The sequence below is a fragment of the Delphinapterus leucas genome, chromosome 19 (genome assembly GCF_059928025.1).
Source record: "Delphinapterus leucas isolate spDelLeu-1000000601 "Yukka" chromosome 19, BTC_Dleu_Yukka2, whole genome shotgun sequence".
Taxonomy (NCBI): Eukaryota; Metazoa; Chordata; class Mammalia; order Artiodactyla; family Monodontidae; genus Delphinapterus; species Delphinapterus leucas.
Window position 1 is genome coordinate 40,743,344 of NC_143147.1, and position 19,095 is coordinate 40,762,438.

Here is a 19,095-nt window from a genome sequence, read left to right on the forward strand (position 1 = left end):
GACTAAAAATGTATTGCAGATGACACATTAATGAGACTAATGGTTCTTTCCTTATTCTCTGAAGTTTTCACATTCCTACCTTTGGTGAACGAGATCCAGATAGTTTAATAATTATACAAAAGATATCCTTTCTGGGGGCAACTCTTGGGAACAAGGTTGCAATAAAGGTTTTCAGGTTTTTTTAAACATTAATTTTAAAACAGCAAAGGGACCAAGTAAATGTTATAACTATATACTAAAAGTCCACTTGGGCAAAATATCTGGATGTGTCCAGTTAATCAAAATAAAGCGTGATGAAAGGTAAAGACAGGCAATGCTGACAAAGAGTTTAGGTCTATGAAGGAAGATTTTGACTCATCAAGAAAAATTTGGTTAACTTAGCATGAAAGGAGAAATGGTAATATTGTTTATAAAGCATTTGGATTTCAAAGGATGCCATCAGTTTATTTCATAATTGTTAAAGGGTAGTAACTTTAAAAATTTTCTTCATCATAATCAGGATTCAGTATATACTTAATATATATCTGGAATACTTAGCTTTACCTCATGCACCTTATTCTATTTCCTTTTTTTAAAAAAAATGCTGCTCACAGTTCATAAATTGATTTACCCACTAATGGATCATAATCTACAATTTGAAGAATACTGAAGAATGATAAACAGAATTTTCTAAGTTTTTTATTTTCCCTTGGGGACTTAGAACATAAACATTTTAATTTTATCTCTTTCTAAACCACTCACTTTCTTGGTCCCACCTAAACCTTGTTATCACAAAAATTGCACCAGCTCCAAAATCATACAGGTATCCTGTTCTCAGACTACAACACTCCATCCTTTTAGGTTATATGCCCAAGTACTACCACTACCACTAAAATTCTTTTTTTTTTTTTTTTTTAATATTTCTATAGTGTTATTTATTTTATTTTTTGGCTGCGTTGGGTCTTTGTTGCTGCGCGCGGGCTTTCTCTGGTTACGACGAGTGGGGCCTGCTCTTCGTTGCGGTGCGCAGGCTTCTCGTTGCGGTGGCTTCTCTTGTTGTGGAGCACGGGACCTAGAGCGTGCGGGCTTCAGTAGTTGGGGCTCACAGTCTCTAGAGCGCAGGCTCAGTAGTTGTGGCACACGGGCTTAGCTGCTCCGCGGCATGTGGGATCTTCCCTGACCAGGGCTTGGACTTGTGTCCCCAGCATTGGCAGGCAGATTCCCAACCACTGCGTCACCAAGGAAGTCCGGCATAAACGTTTTTAATTTTGATGTAGTTCAGTTTAACTCTTTTTTACTTTTGCTGCTTGTATTTTTGGTGTCATATTTAGGAAAGCCATTGCCTAATCCAAGGTCTTGAGGTTTTACTGCTGTGTTTTAAGATTTTTATAGTTTTAGCTCTTATAATTAGGTCTGTGATCCATTTTGAGTAAATTTTTGTATATGGTGTAAGGAAAGACACTAACTTGATTATTTTGTGTGTGGATATCCAGTTGTCCCAGCACCATTTGTAGAAAGTACTATTTTTTTCCCCATTGAATTGTCTTGGCACCCAGTCAGTGATGATTTATTTACATGTTATTAAATTCAGTATCTAATTTTTCCCTTATCTTGTTTGACTTCTCAGTAGTATTGACACAGTTGACCATTCTGTTCTTCAAATATTCTACTCTCTTGGTTCACCTTTTACTTATCTTGCTGTCTTTTCAGTATTTATAGGTTCCTTATCCTCCACCAAGCTTCTCAGTGTTGGGTTTTCAGTTATTATGGCTGTGTAACAAATTAGCACAGAACTTAGTGGCATAAAACAATCATTTATGATGCTCATAGTTTCTTTGGGCCAGGAATTAAGACTGGGCAAAGTGGGGTCAGCTTACCTCTGTTCCAGGATGTCTGGGGCCTCAGGGTGGGACTGGTATCATCTGAAGGCCTTTGCCATTACATGTCAGGCAGTTGATAATAGCCATTGACTGGGAGCCTCAGCTGACACCCACATGAACCTGTCCATGTCCCAGAGGAAGGGGAGGAAAAGGAGAAAAGGGAGGAAGAGAGAGGAAGAGAGAAGAGAAAGCCAAGGGGAAGTCTTGTAGTCTTTTATGACCAAATCCCAGAAGTCACAGCATCACTCTTGCCACTTTTTTTTTTTTTTTTTTGTCAAAGTCTCATTCACATTCAAAGAAGGGAAAACAGATTCTGCCTCTTCACTTGGAACGGTAAAGTTCTTAAAGAGCATGTAGGACCAGAAATATTGCTGTGACCTTTTTTAGAAAAACAATCTGCCACCGTCTGTTCTGGCCGCACAATTCACATCCTTCCCACATGCAAAAAAATCACTCACCCTCCCCACAAAGTCTCCCTAAGTTTCATCCCTTAATGGCATCAGGCTCAGGCTTGAGGTTCAGGATCTCAGTGAGGTCAGGTCCAGGTGAGATTCCTTGGGTGAAATTTCTTGATGACAGCTCCTTGAATATAGTTCCATTTGATTTGAAAACTTGGGGACTAAAGAGGCATATTATCTACCCCCTTCCCCACTACTACCCAACATACAATGCGTATGTTGGGAACGTACTTACTATTCCAAAAGGGGGAAAACAGGAGGCACATAGAAGTCACTGGTCCATAGTAGTTCTCTTTTTATGTTTTCTCTATGTGATCTATTCTATTTCCATAGTTTAAAAAAAAAATTTTTTTTTTTTTGGCCACGGTTCGCGGCTTGTGGGATCTTAGTTCCCCCGCCAGGGCTGGAACCCATGCCCCCTGCAGGGGAATTGCGGAGTCCTAACCACTGGACTGCCAGGGAATTCCCCTCTATTTCCATAGTTTTAAATACCATCCATACATTCATGACTTCCAAATTTCCTAACATCTCTGAGCTCCACACTAAAATATATAATTAGCCATCTGACACCTTCACAAGGATATGTCACAGATTTTTCCAACTTAACATGGCTAAAATGAATTCTTATTTTCTACTTTACCCTTTTCCTCCACAAATCTGTCTTTTCCTGGTTTCTCCATCTAGGTGAATGATGCCACCATTCACCGAGTTGCTCAGACCAAAACCTTAGGACTCAGGCTCATTCCTTTCTGTCTCTCACCTCTACATACGGTAATCAGCAAGTTCTATATTTTCTTTCTCCCAAATCACGTTTTAAAAAAGTCTCACCTGGATTACGACGGTCTCCTTATTGGTCACCCTCCTTCATTCTTGCTGCCGTCCAATTTTCTTTGACACAGCAAAGTAATATTTTAATTAATATGTCTGGTTATGACACTGTCTAGCTCACAGTCTTCAGTTACTTCCCCCTGCATTTTGAGTAAAAGATCCATATAACTGGCCTGTTCCTGTTCCTCTGACCTTATTCCTCACTACTTTCTGCCTTACCCACTATACTTTATCTTCTTTGGGCTTCTTCCAGTTCCTCAAACGTACCAGGCTTTCAGAAAGGGCCTGTACACATGCTGTTTTCTCTGTCTGGAATATTCTCCCCCAGCTTCCCACTTCCACATAACTGTGTCTTTCTCATCCTTTGAGGTATGGCATTCCTGACTATTCTAAGTAGGTACTTCCCTTTAATACTTTCAATCCGATTTGTTTCCTTTATAAAACGTATCGCAGTTTTAAGTTATATCCTATCTGTTTACTTATCATCTGGTCTCCCTAAGCCTCCCCAGGTCAGGGGCCATATCTGTGTTATTCACCAGTGTATACCCAGTGCCTAGGCGACTGCCTACCATATTATATGCTCTCAACAAATATGTAGTGAATATTGTTTAAAGGTATAATTTTGTTTTGAGACAATGTTAATAATAAGTAATTAGTAATAATTTAAAATGTGATGGTTCCTAATTCTTACTGAAATAGCCTTTTATTTTTCTCTTTTAGTAACTGCCCTTCCTTTTTGGCTGCTGCTTTAGCCAGAGCCACATCAGATGAAGTCCTTCAGAGTGATCTTTCTGCACATTATATTCCAAAGGAAACCGATGGCACGGAAGGGACTGTGGGTAAGTACTTTTCTGCATTATTTGTTTTAAAATATTAAAATCTTCTCCTGTGTAGTGATTCACAGAAAATGTCTACAAAATACTATATCTAATTATGTTTACCCACTGGTTGATTTTATAGTAGTAGCAAGAGAAAAAAAAGCAAAAAAATTTTTTTCAAACTAATCAATAAAAGTAGGGAAAAGAGGGAAAAATACAGGCATATTTTGAAACCACATGAAGGTAACTGGAGTGAGAGATTACTGTAACAGTATGTTATCATAAATAATACCTAGATAAATGGAGAGATGACAGTTATGTAATGTGATTTAATTGCCTGGATCATTGTACATCTTTTTTCCAGGTAAATTATGAGGCTTTAATTATTAATGAAGGCATGTTTATTAATGTGTTAGGCTTATACATATTTGACAGACTAAAAAAATACCAATTGTAAAAATTAGGGAATGGCTACTCAAAACTGTTGGGAATTTTAATATTTCATTCTATTTGTTCTATTTTAAGCATTTGCCTTTAAACATGGTGCAGAAGGAACAAAGCATATATTAATGAATCAGGACAGCTGGATTCCAGAGAATGTGAGGCAGATATAAAAATAAACACTCCTATTCTTCCTTTATCTCTCTAGATAATTTTTGATAGAAAATTGGCAAAGAAGGAATTCCTCTGCTTGTTTTTACTGAGAGTAATTGATTCACTTGGAACCAAATTGTTCCAGAGTCAAGCTGGATGGAATTCCTGCTACAAAGCACTGGTCTTTCCTCTTGTACTGATGCATGAAGTAAAAGCCCTAGAGCGAAAAGCTGAGGGAGATTAAATTCTGCTTCACTGCAGCCAGGGTGATGGCTGACGCAGCTCCAGCTCAGGACAGTGACATTAACCACTGATGAGTAACTTACAGCTGGGAGGGGGTGGACTGCTACTTCGGACAATTTTCTCTTTTTCGCACCCTTTTTAATTTAATTTTATTTTTCCATTTCAAGCAGCAATTATTTATATACTGATGTTCTTACACCACTTCCTGCAGGAGAATACTTAACGTAGCAAGATGGAAGTGTTGCCCTACGTGCCTACTTTGGAAGAATTTTCTGAACCCCCATAAGATAGCAAAAGTGTAATTGAGGATTTTTGTTTTGGTGGATATCATCGGTCATTCAGAGTTCATATTTTTCCAAGAGACTACCCAGTAATGTCTCTATGCCACTGCTGTGATTCAGAATGATCTATTATAGTTCCAGACTGTTTGCACGTCCTTCCTCTATTTAACCCAAATCACTCAGTGTGAACTGCACTGAGGAGAATCTCTACAGGGCGTATTGTGTTTAGCCATACATCCGAGTGGGAAATGAGCATACTGAATAAGCCCTGCTGTCATTGTCTTAAAGGCGCTGAAGTCCCCACTGAAATGCCCTTTGACTTTTCTCTTAGGTGTTTCCAAAAACAGACTTAAAGAAGAAAAATCCTTACCTTAAAGTTCTTTTCAATGTTTATGTCATCCCTAACAATGTTTGTTAAACAACCTTGCATTTCTGTTGGCAGACATAACTCCTGTCCAGAAAACCTAAAATCAATTTAAAATATCCCAATGTAAAAATTAAAAGCAAGAAGGTGAAAATGATCACTAATGCAGAGGATATTAAAAGAAATTATGAAAACTTTGTGAAAATAAATTTGAAAACCTGGGTATTTTCTAGAAATATACAAGTTAACAAAACTTTACCTAAGAAGAAAGAAATTGAGAAGATTGTCAAAAAGGACAAAAGGAGTAGGTGATTCTACAGGTGAAGATTTTCAAACAAGACAGATAATTCCATTGCTTTTTAAAACGAATTACCCAGTTGCGTAGGGAAAGAAGGAGAATTTGCACAGCATAACACTGATACCAAAACTTGCCTAAGACAAAACTAAAATAAGGAATGAGAGGTAAGTCTTAGTAATCAATGTAAAAAATCTTAAGTGAAATATTTGTATATTGAGTACAACAATTCATTTAATGAGTATTTTATTGAGGGCTTACTATAGCTTAGCACTGTCCTGGGGAAACAGCAGTGAAAAAAACAAAAATATTGGGACATTTATTACATAATTTGTATATTAATAGGTCAAAAGAAAAAAACAGAATAATCTCTAAGGATGCCCAAAGAAGCATTTGATAAACTTCAATATTCATTCCTAATTTTTAAAATACACTTAATAGAGTAGAACTAGATGGATACACCTTGGACACTGTAGGACCAAATTTGGCTCAAACCAAAAACCTAGCAGGTATGCTTAAAGTATATACTAAAGAATTTTTTAGTTGCAAGTGACCGCTGGCTTCAGCAAAACAGAATTTACTGGCTCCCCTTCAGGTAAGGGCTACACAGCTAGATTCAAGGCTTCACATGATGTCATAAAGACCTGGCATTTCTCCAACTCTCAGCTGTACTCTTTTTCATCTTGATTTTATTTTCAGGCTCTGTGGGATGGCAAAATGGCTGCTGGGAGCACCAGATGTTCATCTGCCCAGGTTCAAAACAAGCAGGAAAGTAAGAGTGACTTTACTCAGTTGCTCCTACATAAACCACAGGATTCACTGTAACCAGCCCAGCTGGGGTTATTTCCCTTTTCCTGCACGAATAACTCTGGCCAGAGGAATGCGGTTCCTAATTGGCTAGCCCTAAATAACGTTTTACCCCTAGATGCACATGGACTGAGAGTAGAGAAGGAAATGTTCCTGGTAGAAAGAGGAATGTTTGCTAGGTGGCAGATTACACATGAAAACAAAGTTCTGACTCAGAGTAGCAAATAAATAAAATAACTAGGAATAAATTCAGTAAGAAATAAGAAGGACCTTTGTTAAAACTCTATTGAGCAACATAAAAAGGATTTAAATTTATGAAACAGTATAACTTGTTCCCGAATAAGACTTAATATGAAAAAGAAGTCAATTTTTTCCCAAATAACTCTGTAAATTCAATATGATCCCAAACACAATGGCAACACAGTTCCCCCTCAAACTTTGACAAAATAATTAGTTCATCTGGAAGAATAAACATGTCAAACTACCCAAGTGACGTCTTTTAAAGTTAAGAATGATAGGAAAATTAGTTCTCCTTATATTAAAGCACGTTATGAAGTTATAGTAATTTTTAAAGGATGGCGTCATTGTAGAAACAGTTGGAGAGATCAGTGAAGAAGAATTAACAACCAAGCAGCATACAAATATTTTAATATTTTAGTGGTTATTAAAGTTTGCTTATTCATTTATTTAGTCAACATCTTGTGAGCTCCTGCTATCTGCTAGGTACTGTACTGTGACCGATCCAGGACAATTAAGACACAGTCTCTATCTGCAGTCTAATTGGGGAAAAGTAGAGCATGGGCGTGAGTCAGATAGACTCACATAGACTCCCAGGCAGCACTCATTGAGAATGGTATTGCCTGTTTGTGAAATGTTCCAGATTCATAGGATGTAGCAAATAGTCAATAAATGTTATACATTGTCTAAAACTGTGGTAAAAGCTATAATAGATGGTGTGAACAAAGACAGATCTAGTGGTCCACTAAATATTAGAGAAAGCTGGTATTGCTTCCCTTGATCAATTTAATCTGTCTACACCAGGGCTGTCCAGTAGACAGCACAATGATGGAAATGTTCTCTACCTGCATTGTCCAATGTGGTAGCCAGTGGCCCTATATAGTTACTGAGTACTTGAAATATAGCTAATGTGACCAAAAAACTGAATTTTAAATTTTATGTAATTTTAGTTAATTTAAAGTTAAATAGCCACATGTAGCTAGTAAACTACCCGATTGGACAGTAGAGGTATATATACTAAGAGTAATATAAACAGTAATAATCAAACCAAAGTATGATATAACGTTTTATATTATGATCTGGGAATCTGGGAACTATCCTGGTAGTTAATATCAGTTATTTGTTTCACCCCACCCCATGCTCCCTCGAAGTTTCTGAATTCACTTCTTGTTTTGCAGTCTTCCGTTGTGACTGAGTCAAATGCACACCCAAATGTAGGGTCTGGATTTGGGGGGATATGCTGTTACAGAGACCAGAGGGGTTGGAGAGATACAAATAGGTAATTGCTGGCTGAAAGAGACAGGCTCTGGTAACTGGTGCTTTAAACAAACAAGCAGAAAGATCGGAGTTGCTAAAAACAAAATGTTGGGTTGTCTACTGGCCTCAGTTTTTCCCTCTTACACACACCTCCTCAGGTTGTGCTTGCTCTTTGAACTTCTTTTCTCTTTCAAATGTACCCTTGACTTTCGGTTATATAAAAATGTCAAAGGGGACAAAGTCACAAACACGGTTTGCCACCCTGTACTATGTTAATGAGCAAAAGAAAAGCAACAAAAACCTTGAGACCAGATTTCTGAGTACAGTCACTGAAAGAAGAATTCTGAATAAGAAAACAGGTAAAGTTACAGATTAAGGCAACAGCAGGGTAAAGAGTAAAGAAATGGGAGTCTAAGTTCCCAGGCCATTCTAGAACACGTAATCTCTCTTCTTTGAGATTTGTGCTCTAGATCAGAAGAGGTGTGTGCAACACATGTGCCAATCTGGCACACGTTTTCTCAGGCTGTCAAGCTATATCTGATTTAGTAAAGTTAAAAAAAAATTTTTTTTTGGAGAATTCTAAATTTTTTTACTTGGGATGTAGGGGGACCCTCTAAAATACTGGCCTGAGATAACCTAATCTTCCCTTGGTTATTTCAACAGCTGCAATTTGAGTAGAGGACAGCTTGAGTGGAGATGATGTGAGATACAGTCTCTTCAGTACTATTCAGTGTTGCTTGAAAGGCTTACACACCTGTCCATCCACTGAGGGAGGCAAGGGAGCCTCAGAAGTGAGCTTAGTCTACTCCACTTAATGGGTCAAGTAGTAGACTTAATAGTCTAGGGTGAAGAATCGTCTGATTGCTATCTCCTTTCTTCTGTCTAGGGTTATACACATAGACAGAATGTAAGCATGTTTTCCTTAGAGAAATATCAAACTTTTAGACTCATTTGTTAACCTCTTGGTTAAACTATTTAAGCTATTGCCTACCACTTTAATTTGAAAATACATCAGATAACAAAAATATATAGTTTAGTTCTGAATTATAATCAGTTACAGGAAAGAAAAGTAAGGGAACTGGAGTGAGGTAAAGGAAAAGGTCAGGAAGAAAGAGAGAGACTTAAGACAAATGGTAATCAGAGTAAACTCTTCTTATTCCCGTTGTTTATAAATGAATGATCTCTTTTCATAAGGCTTTCATATTCCAATTAGTTGGATGACCACTGTTCATATTTCAGTCATTCTTCTAAGCACAGGGGGCTTGGGTTTCCAGATGATAACCTTGGCAGCCAAACAGAAGTGCTCTGAACTAGATGGTGTTGCCAGAGCACTTCACCGGCTGGAAGAACTCCAGCCTAGGAATAGATCAGCCCTGCTCAGAGGTTTTCTCCTCATGACATAAGGATATCTTAGTGGCAGCTGCTGGCTGATGGTTTTCTGCTAGATAGATTGTCCTTTTCTCTCTTCAGCAGCAACATTTCACTTCTCTTGAGAAGGAGGAACTTCTTCTGTTAAGGAGGAGCTTGACCAAGGTGACCTACTTCGGCCTTTACCAAGCAGGCAAGTGAAAAGCAGTTTTACAAGGGTCTTCACTGGGGGTTTCTGTTTCTTTCACAGAGATTGAGACAGTGAAATTGGCCCGTTCTGTCTTCAGTAAACTACACGAGATTTGCTGCAGCTGGGTGAAAGACTTCCCTCTCCGCAGGAGACCCCAGCTTTATTATGAGACATCAATCCATGCCATCAAAAACATGCGCAGGAAAATGGAGGACAAACATGTCTGCATTCCTGACTTTAATATGCTCTTCAACCTAGAGGTAAAGGGCACTTCTGAAGTGTCAGCGAGATTTGGAAAGCAAAACACCATCACAGGCCTGTTTTCTACCGAGAGAACTTCTAATATGCTGTAGTAATATCTCTGATAGGTTCGAATAGGACTAAGGGCAAAGTGGCACAAATTTGCTTCCATTAGTTGAAAGGAAAGGAACTATTTTACGTTATTTTGGATCGGTAATGCATTCACGTGGTTTAGAATTGGAAAATAAAAATCCCTCTCTTATCCTCGTCTCTCAGACACTTCATATCCCCTCCATGGAGGCAAGCAAAGTTACCAGACCTTGTGTAACCTTCCAGAGACATTCTATAAACATATAAACAAAAAAGAAAGCTGTTATATCTCAATAAAGCTGTTTTTAAAAGGAACCTATTTCTATAGTATAATCAAACGTTGTCTATTAAGTTCCCACATTACTATGTTTCTGAAGCAACACAAAACACAAACATAAAGGAATAAATTTAAGACCAAGACAGTTTTCTGATCTCATGTGATTTTACTTTTAAAATCTTGGTTTCCGAGATAGGAAAGTAGCTGGAATTACATTTCATGAATCTCTGTGACTGACAAATTGGATCATATGAGCCTTGTCAATTTAATAACCATTTTCTTATCTTCCTCTTTTTTTCTATTATGTTAATGCAAACAGATGTAGGTTTGTTTCCTATGCCTGTCACTTGCCGCTTTTCCTCACTCAAGTCCATAACTTAAAAATTACAATGTAGTGATTTATACAAAGCACACTGTTTCCTTCATTTAGCAGCTAACTTTAAATTTTAGCTGACTGTCAAGGTCTGATAAGCAGTGATGGTGGGCTGGTAATTGGTGCTCACGTTACAAGAAAGATCAGCTAATACCACACCCATGCAAATGTAACCCCTAAAGGCTGTACTGTGATAAACAGCCCTTAAATCACTGCACCCACTTGAAGATTATACTCAGGTTTGAGGTCATCATGGCCGTTTGTTGACCTGGTTGGTTTTCATTTTGCCTCAAAAATCAACTCAAAGGCCTCACTCAGAAAGGAGCACTTTGCTGTAGTGAAACAGACCTTGAGGGCAATTTGGGAACACATATTTAGACCCTTATAAATTTGCACACCCTTTTAAAATTTTTTTATTTATTTTTGGCTGCGCATGTGCTTTCTCTAGTTGCGGCGAGCGGGGGCTACTCTTCGTTTTGGTTTGCCGGCTTCGCGGGCTTCTCATGGCGGTGGCTTCTCTTGTTGCGGAGCACAGGCTCTAGGCGCACAGGCTTCAGTAGTTGTGGCGCATGGGCTTAGCTGCTCCACGGCATGTGGGATCTTCCCGGACCAGGGCTCAAACCCGTGTCCCCTGCATTGGCAGGCGGATTCTTAACCACTGCACCACCAGGGAAGCCCCTCACACCCTTTGATTTGATAATTTCACTTTAAAAAAGATATTTTATGTATTTAATTTTGGCTGCATTGGGTCTTCATTGCTGCGCGCGGGCTTTCTCCAGTTGCAGCGAGCGGGGGCTACTCTTCGTTGTGGTGTGCAGGCGTCTCATTGCGGTGGCTTCTCTTGTGGAGCACAGGCTCTAGGCTCACAGGCTTCAGTAGTTGTGCCTCGCGGGCTCTAGAGCGCAGGCTCAGTAGTCATGGTGCATGGGCTTAGTCGCTCTGCGGCAAGTGGGATCTTCCTGGCCCAGGGCGCAAACCCGTGTCCCCTGCATTGGCAGGTGGATTCTTAACCACTGCGCCACCAGGGAAACCCGATAATTTCACTTTTATAAGGTAAAAGAAATGCAGGAAATTCTTACATGTTTTGTTTGACATAAATGTTTTACACAACATAGTCAATAATAAAAAATTGACTTAGATCATAAGTCATATATAGGATCTAAGTCATATATAGGAAATGATTACTATGATATGCTCGTAAGATGTATAGTACTTATCCATTGAAATACTTAATGACTTGGGGGAAATGCTAATGATGAGGCAAATAACAAAAAGCAGGATATAAAATTTTATGTACATTATGATTCTAATTTTATTTTATTAAAAATTTATATTTATAGAAAAAAGACTGGTTATCTGTGGATGGTGGGATTAGAGATATTTATTTCCTTCTGTACACTTCTTATTAGTCCAAGTAAACATACATTATCTTATTTTAAAAACTGAAGTATAGTTGATTCACAGTGTTGTGTTAGTTTCTGGTGTACAGCAAGGTGATTCAGTTATTTTATATATATATATATATATGTATTCTGAAGAATACATATATATATTCTTTTTCACATTCTTTTCCATTATGCCTTATTATAGGGTATTGAATATAGTTCCCTGTGCTAAACAGTAGGACCTTGTTGTTTATCAGTTTTATGTATTTTAGTTTGTATCTGCTAGTCCCAACCTCCTAGTTTATTTCTCCCCACCCACTTTCCCCTTTGGTAACCATAAGTTTGTTTTCTATGTCTGTGAGTCTGTTTCTGTTTCATAAATAAGTTCATTTGTGTCATATTTTAGATTCTACATATAAGTGATATGTGGTATTCGTCTTTCTGTCTGACTTACTTCATTTAGTATGATAATCTCTAGGCCCATCTATGTTGCTGCAAATGGCATTATTTCGTTCTTTTTTTTTACAGCTGAGTAATATTCCATTACACACACACACACACACACACACACCAACACCAACACACAGACACACTCACACACATACCACATCTTCTTTATTCATTCATCTGTCGATGGACATTTAAGTTGCTTCCATAGACATACATTATCTTTATAACAGGGAAGACATCAGTATTTTTTTTAAAGAGATCCACTTGGCTCCTTTGTTTCTTCTGATGTTATATTGTTTGAGAATCTCCTCACCAGTCTCACATTGTTTAAAGTTACATTCTCATGCTCACATAAAGCTATTATTGCCCTCTTCCTCTTCGTGATGGTCCCATATCAGCCCACTCATCATTTAAACACTGCTTGGATGAACTGGGAGAGACTGGGACTGACATGTATACACTAATCTGGATAAAATGGGTGACGAACAAGAACCTGCTGTATAAAAAATAAATAAAACTCAAAAAAACCCCAAAACCAAAAAAACTGCTTGGACGTGCAGTTTTTCAATTTTACCCTTATCCTGCCAGTTGAGCTGTTTAAAAATGAGTACATTAAAAAAAATTTACTGCTATTTACTTTAAATAAGAATTTTTTATCGAGGTATTTTGATTTATAATTAGTTTCAGGTGTGCAATATAGTGATTCAAAATTTTTATAGATTATAGTCCATTTAAAGTTATTATAAAATATTGGCTATATTCCCTGTGCTATACTATATCCTTATAGCTTATTTATTTTATATATAGTCATTTGTGTCTCTTAATCCCCTACCCTTACATTGCCCCCACTTCCCTCTCCCCTTGGTAACCACTAGTTTGTTCTCTGTATCTGTGAGCCTACTTCCATTTTGTTATATTCATTTCTTTTATTTAGACTGCACATACAAGTGATAACATATAGTATTTGTCTTTCTCTGTCTGACTTGTTTCACTAAACCTAATGCCCTCCAAGTCTATCCATGTTGTTGCAAATAGCAAAATTACATTCTTTTTTATGGCTGAGTACTATTCTATTTTGTGTGTGTGTGTATGTGTATACAGACACACCACATCTCTTTATCCCTTTTTTAAAAATTGAAGTATAGTTGATTTACATTATAATATGTTTCAAGTGTACAGCATAATGATTCAGTATTTTTACAGATTATATTCCATTAAAAGTTATTAGAAGAATAATGGCTATAATTCCCTGTACTATATAATATATCCTTGTTGCTTATTTATTTTATACATAGTAGTTTATATCTCCGAATCCTATATCCCTATCTCACCCCTCCCCTCTTCCCACTCCCCACTGGTAACCACTAGTTTGTTTTCTATATCTGTGAGTCTGCTTCTGTTTTATTATATACATTTGTTTGGTTTATTTTTTAGATTCTACATATAAGCGATATCATATAGTATTTGTCTTTCCCTGTTTGACTTATTTCACTAAGCATAATATTCTCTAGGTCTATCTGTGTTGCTGCAAATGGCAGAATTTCTTTTTTATGGCTGAATAATATATATCTATTTCACATCCTCTTTATCCACTCATCTATTGACGGACACTTGGGTTGTTTCCTTATCTTGGCAATTGTAAATAGTGCTGCTATGAACACTGAGGTGCATGTATCTTTTTGAATTAGTGTTTTTGTTTTTTCTGGATATATACCCAGGAATGGAATTGCTGGATCATACAGTAGTTCTATTTTTAGTTTTTTGAGGAACATCCATATTGTTTTCCACAGTGGCTGCATCAATTTACATTCCCATCAACAGTGTAGGAGGTTCCCTTTTCTCTACATTCTCTCCAACATTTGTTATCTGTGTTCTTCCTGATGATGGCCATTGAGATAGGTGTGAGGCGATATCTCTTTGTTCTTTTGATTTGCATTTCTCTGATAATTAGCGATGTTGAGCGTCTTTTCATATGCCTGTTAGTCATCTGTGTATCTTCTTTGGAAAAATGTCTGTTCAGGTCTTCTCCCCATTTTTTTTGATTGGGTTTTTTTGATATTGACTTGCATGAACTATTTATATATATATAAATATATTTATATTTTATATATGTAATATGTTTTTAACATATTATGTATTTTTTAATATAGTTTGGATATTACCCCCTTGTCGAAAAATGAGTACTTTTTTAGTACAAGGTAGAAATTCTACATGTCAAAGAGTTTTTTTCTAAAGAGCTCTGTTTATCAGTGTCATCTTCAGTGGCATTATAGATGGTTTGATTATATTGCTAAATTAACTAGTTGTAATAATCTGTATTAGATATAGATTTCATAATATTAGGTTGTATCGTTACTCTATGGACATTTATTTATATTTGGTACTTTTGTAAATGTAATAGTTCGTTTCAAAAGAACTTTTGCAAAGCGCAAATATACCTGTTGTTTTAGTATATTTTAGTAGTCCTTCCAAATCCCCATGAGGTACCAACTCATCCCTATCTAATAGATGAAAAAACAAGCACAAGAAAATTATATGCTTTACTTTGTGTATTTTATTCACTTTGAATGACAGGGCCTGGACTCAACTGAACTCTCCAAGAGCCCAAGGAAGAAGTCAAAGCTTCCAAATGAAAATTATTACATAGTGTTGCCTAAAAGGAACCCAGAACTCAGTGAGAGTTCAGTGAGTTACAGATCTCCTAAGTGAGCTAGAGCTGAGATTTAAACACTTGAGTTGAAGAGAAAGAAAAAACTAAGTACTTAATGAGTTATAGGTACTCTTGTGATTAGGCTTCCGTTGTCAAGACAAATCACAGGTTTGGAAGACTCTCTTCTGGCAGTTGCCATAGGGCTTCAAGCAGAGGGTGAGCTAGGAAATGTGAAGCTACATCTTGAATTAGGGGATTAGGTAAAGACATATAGACATCTGATGTGGTTCAAGTTTGGGTAACCAATTTAGAGACTGTTTTTTGTTTTTTTTTGCGGTACACGGGCCTCTCACTGTTGTGGCCTCCCCCGTTGCGGAGCACAGGCTCCGGACGCGCAGGCTCAGCGGCCATGGCCCACGGGCCTAGCTGCTCCGCGGCATGTGGGATCTTCCCGGACCGGGGCACGAACCCGCGTCCCCTGCATCGGCAGGTGGGCTCTCAACCACTGCGCCACCAGGGAAGCCCGAGACTGTGTTATTTATGGTGAGAATACAGTGTGACCATGAATGATTTATGAAGGCGATATTATAGTTTAGAAGTATGTGTATGCTTTCATTTTCTCTGTGTATTTTAAACGATCTAACATAATTGGCCTCGTGCTTGGAAGGCCAGTTATTTCCTATTGTTCTCAGTTTCTAATTTTATTAAAGTACTTTCCTTTTGACAAAAATCCTCAATCCAGAACAGCCTTTGCTTTAATTCCTCCTCATATCTTCTCTTTCTCCCCCTCCCCACAACTTATAACGGCAACTTTGAAGCCAATGTATGTAGGTGGTTTCCATGGTACAAGACAACAGCTTTCACAGTGAGAGAGGGCGCTTCAGCCTGAGCTAATTGGGCATGATGTGTTCCAGTGTCCTGGTGTGTAAACACAGATGCCCTAATGTTGCAGGTATTTTAGCATTTGATCGGGCACGTCAGAAAAGGGACACATTTAGTCTCATTATCTGGGTGACAAAGCAGTGGAGGAGGATGGGCCGCCGTGCCGGGGACTGGCTCATTTGAGTCATGCTATACCTAACTCCTTTAACTGTTTCTGTGTTCCTATTGACAGGACCAGGAAGAACAAGCTTACTTTGCAGTGTTTGATGGCCATGGGGGAGTGGACGCTGCCATTTATGCCTCCATTCACCTGCATGTTAACTTAGTACGCCAGGAGGTGTTCCCCCATGATCCTGCTGAGGCCCTGTGCCGGGCCTTCCGGGTCACTGACGAGCGGTTTGTACAGAAAGCAGCCAGGGAGGTATGCCGTTTCCACATAAATTCCAGCCATGATGCATTAGCTGAGATCTACTTGTTCTGTGGTTAAAAGGCTATTTTGGATTTTCTCTTGTGGTAGACATTATTTCAAGCTCTCTTCCAAACTGTATTCTTGACACACAGTATTGGATTGTTGTATTTCTGACTCTCTCTTTAGGAATAGATTTAGTGGGGTGCTATGATGTACTGTATAGAAACTCCCAAGCTATAATTTTCTAGAAAGCCAGTCCATTGCTGGATTTGGCAGGTGACTTTTATCTTATTCACCATTGCCTGTCAGGTTCACACCAGGACCATCTCTCTAAGCAGACTTTTGCTGACAAAATCTGGATATGGTGACTAAAACAGTGGTCTATAAAAGAGAAACAGAAGCTGGGATTTCTCGATACAGCTGGTTCTAAATGGGTCGGCAGTGTTTTGCTGTGTATCTCTTGAAGAAAGTTTTGCTTGGAGAGAGTAAATCCTTAGATGATCCTTGAACTGATTTTCTCTTAACAGGAAGAAAGGTCAGAGCTCATGTCCTAATTTCTTACGGTTAATCAGACCTGAGGTTTTACTCTGAATGAATGACAGGGGCTCTAAATTAAGATCTAAAAGTAAAAATTTTAATCTATTATCATTCTGGGCATTGGTACACAATTAACTACAGGACTCTATCTTCATTTCCAACTAGGGACTAACAGAAAGAGAATAACTTTTAATTTTAAAAAGTAATTGCAGAATTGTATACACACAGAAAATAAGACTCCTGCCCTATGACTTAAACATTATTAACTCTCTTTGAAATGGACTTGGAGAGAACAGGGTGTAATCACTGAATCCTTTTCTTTGATCTCACAGTTATGCTACACGGCAACAGTGGGGTTTGGAATTAATGAGGCAGTAATTCAGAACTACTTGGTGTTAAGCAAGGGCAATATTCTCTATGTCCCCACCTGCACCCCAGGTTTAGATTAACATGCAGATCCAACAATAGTAACCACTGTGGTCTGCAAATAGAGGCGGGGCTAGAAAACGAAATACAGTTGTTGACCTCAGACTTTGCCAGTCTCTGGAGGGCCGGCATTGCTTGGTTCTGCCTGTCTTGGAGCTGCCGGCTGTCATCATTCTGACTGAGGACAAGACCTGGCCCCTGAGAGGTGATCTGTAAATCATGAACGTGAAACTAAGAGAATCACCTTGTCTTCTTCATCCTCCGTCCTATCCCTTTTAAACTCTGTGTCCTCAAAATCATGGCTTTTTTTTCTGACCGTGTTCACCTCATTTGCTTTGCCAATGATCCTAGTGTCTCTTAGTCTTGCCAACAGTTCTCGTGAATAATTTAGGTTTGTCTCAGCAGTTACTTTTCTCCTTGTGCTTCCATGTGCTGCTAACTGCTGGGAAGAAAGTAGCTATTCCTGTTGTGCAGCAGCCCTGCCTCCTGTTCTCTCAGGGGCATATGTACTGAAGTGTCTTTATCGTGTGTTCCAGGGGGCTGAGGTTTTGAACATTCTGTGTGGGAAGACATTTTATTGGTGGGTGAGGATTTATAACAAACTTTCCCTATATAGGGAAAACGAGAAGTTGTTTTCTTATTGGATACAAGGGGCCTTCTACCATCTTGACGCATTGGTTCTAATTTAGGCCAAGTCCTTAGTAACAGAAAGTCATGCTCGTTTGGTAGTGACTCATGTCAAATGGAGATGTCATTTTAGGACAGTAGTATCAAGTACATTAAGTACAGTGGTACTGAGCTATTGTGACGAAATTCCAGGCTGTTTGTTTTTTTATGCAATGTTCCGAAAGCAAAGGTCCCTAAAATTATTGTAGGAGATTTTATTTTTGTTTTTTAGAGGTACAGGCAACTTAGCACTCCAGGGAATGTATGTAATCTCTTGGCTCCTGTTTTAATATCCAGAGTATGGAAGCATTTGTCGTGTACACACCAGATGCTTTGTATGTTATTTTGTGAAGCCAGGACTCCCCCCCTGAACAAAACAGAGACCAGAGTATGGGAATCTTTACTCTAAGGATTGATAGAGTGGCTTAGCACTGGACTAGGAGGACAAAATTTCACTTCTGTTCTAATCAGTACCTGATCTTGGGCAAAGTCACATAACCTGCCACAGCACCTGTGTATAAAATGGAGTTGATAATTGTCTCTGCCTTGCATATATCACAGATAAAATGGATCTGTGCGTGTGTGTGCACATATAAATACATACAAGCACATAAGAATGCGTTGAGAAATGGGAATTGCTATTTGTGAAATCGAGTTATTAGTAGTCTAGCTTCCAACTGAAAAGTTTGTATTACCTATAAATTGCTTCTCAATGAGAATTTGCTGCCTACTTATTTTTAGTGACTCTGATTTAAATTACTTTCAGAGCTTGAGATGCGGGACCACAGGAGTGGTGACTTTTATCAGAGGCAACATGCTACATGTGGCCTGGGTAGGTGATTCCCAGGTTATGCTTGTGAGAAAGGGCCAAGCTGTTGAACTAATGAAGCCACACAAACCGGACAGAGAGGTAAGTACGGTCTGTTCTGTGAGGGCACGTGCCACAAAGGCAGTCTTCTAGTCACGGATTCTCACTTACAGTTATCACCATTGTCTCAGTAACCGTGCCCACCTTCCAAAGGAGGGATAAAGAGAGCCCTTCCCGGGAAGCTGATGATCACTGCGTCTGTTGTTTACTGTGAAGGTAGATGAATAAATCCTGAATCCAGTT

General features: G+C 38.5%; 1 protein-coding gene and 1 pseudogene across 2 annotated transcripts in view; one reads left to right on the forward strand and one right to left on the reverse strand.

Annotated features, from left to right (window-relative positions):
* The window catches only part of LOC149746739 (peroxynitrite isomerase THAP4 pseudogene), a 40,673-nt pseudogene extending 21,592 nt beyond the window's left edge, over positions 1-19,081 (reverse strand).
* Positions 1-19,095, forward strand: part of PPM1E (protein phosphatase, Mg2+/Mn2+ dependent 1E) — a 190,321-nt gene that overhangs the window by 156,183 nt on the left and 15,043 nt on the right. Inside the window, exons 2-5 of one of the 2 annotated variants that reach the window (XM_022552711.2) lie at positions 3,866-3,984; positions 9,660-9,859; positions 16,179-16,367; positions 18,751-18,894. In XM_022552711.2, coding sequence (XP_022408419.1) covers positions 3,866-3,984; positions 9,660-9,859; positions 16,179-16,367; positions 18,751-18,894 — 652 coding nt within the window. The remainder of the gene's footprint in view (positions 1-3,865; positions 3,985-9,659; positions 9,860-16,178; positions 16,368-18,750; positions 18,895-19,095) is intronic. The other variant, XM_089900920.1, reaches the window with a different exon arrangement.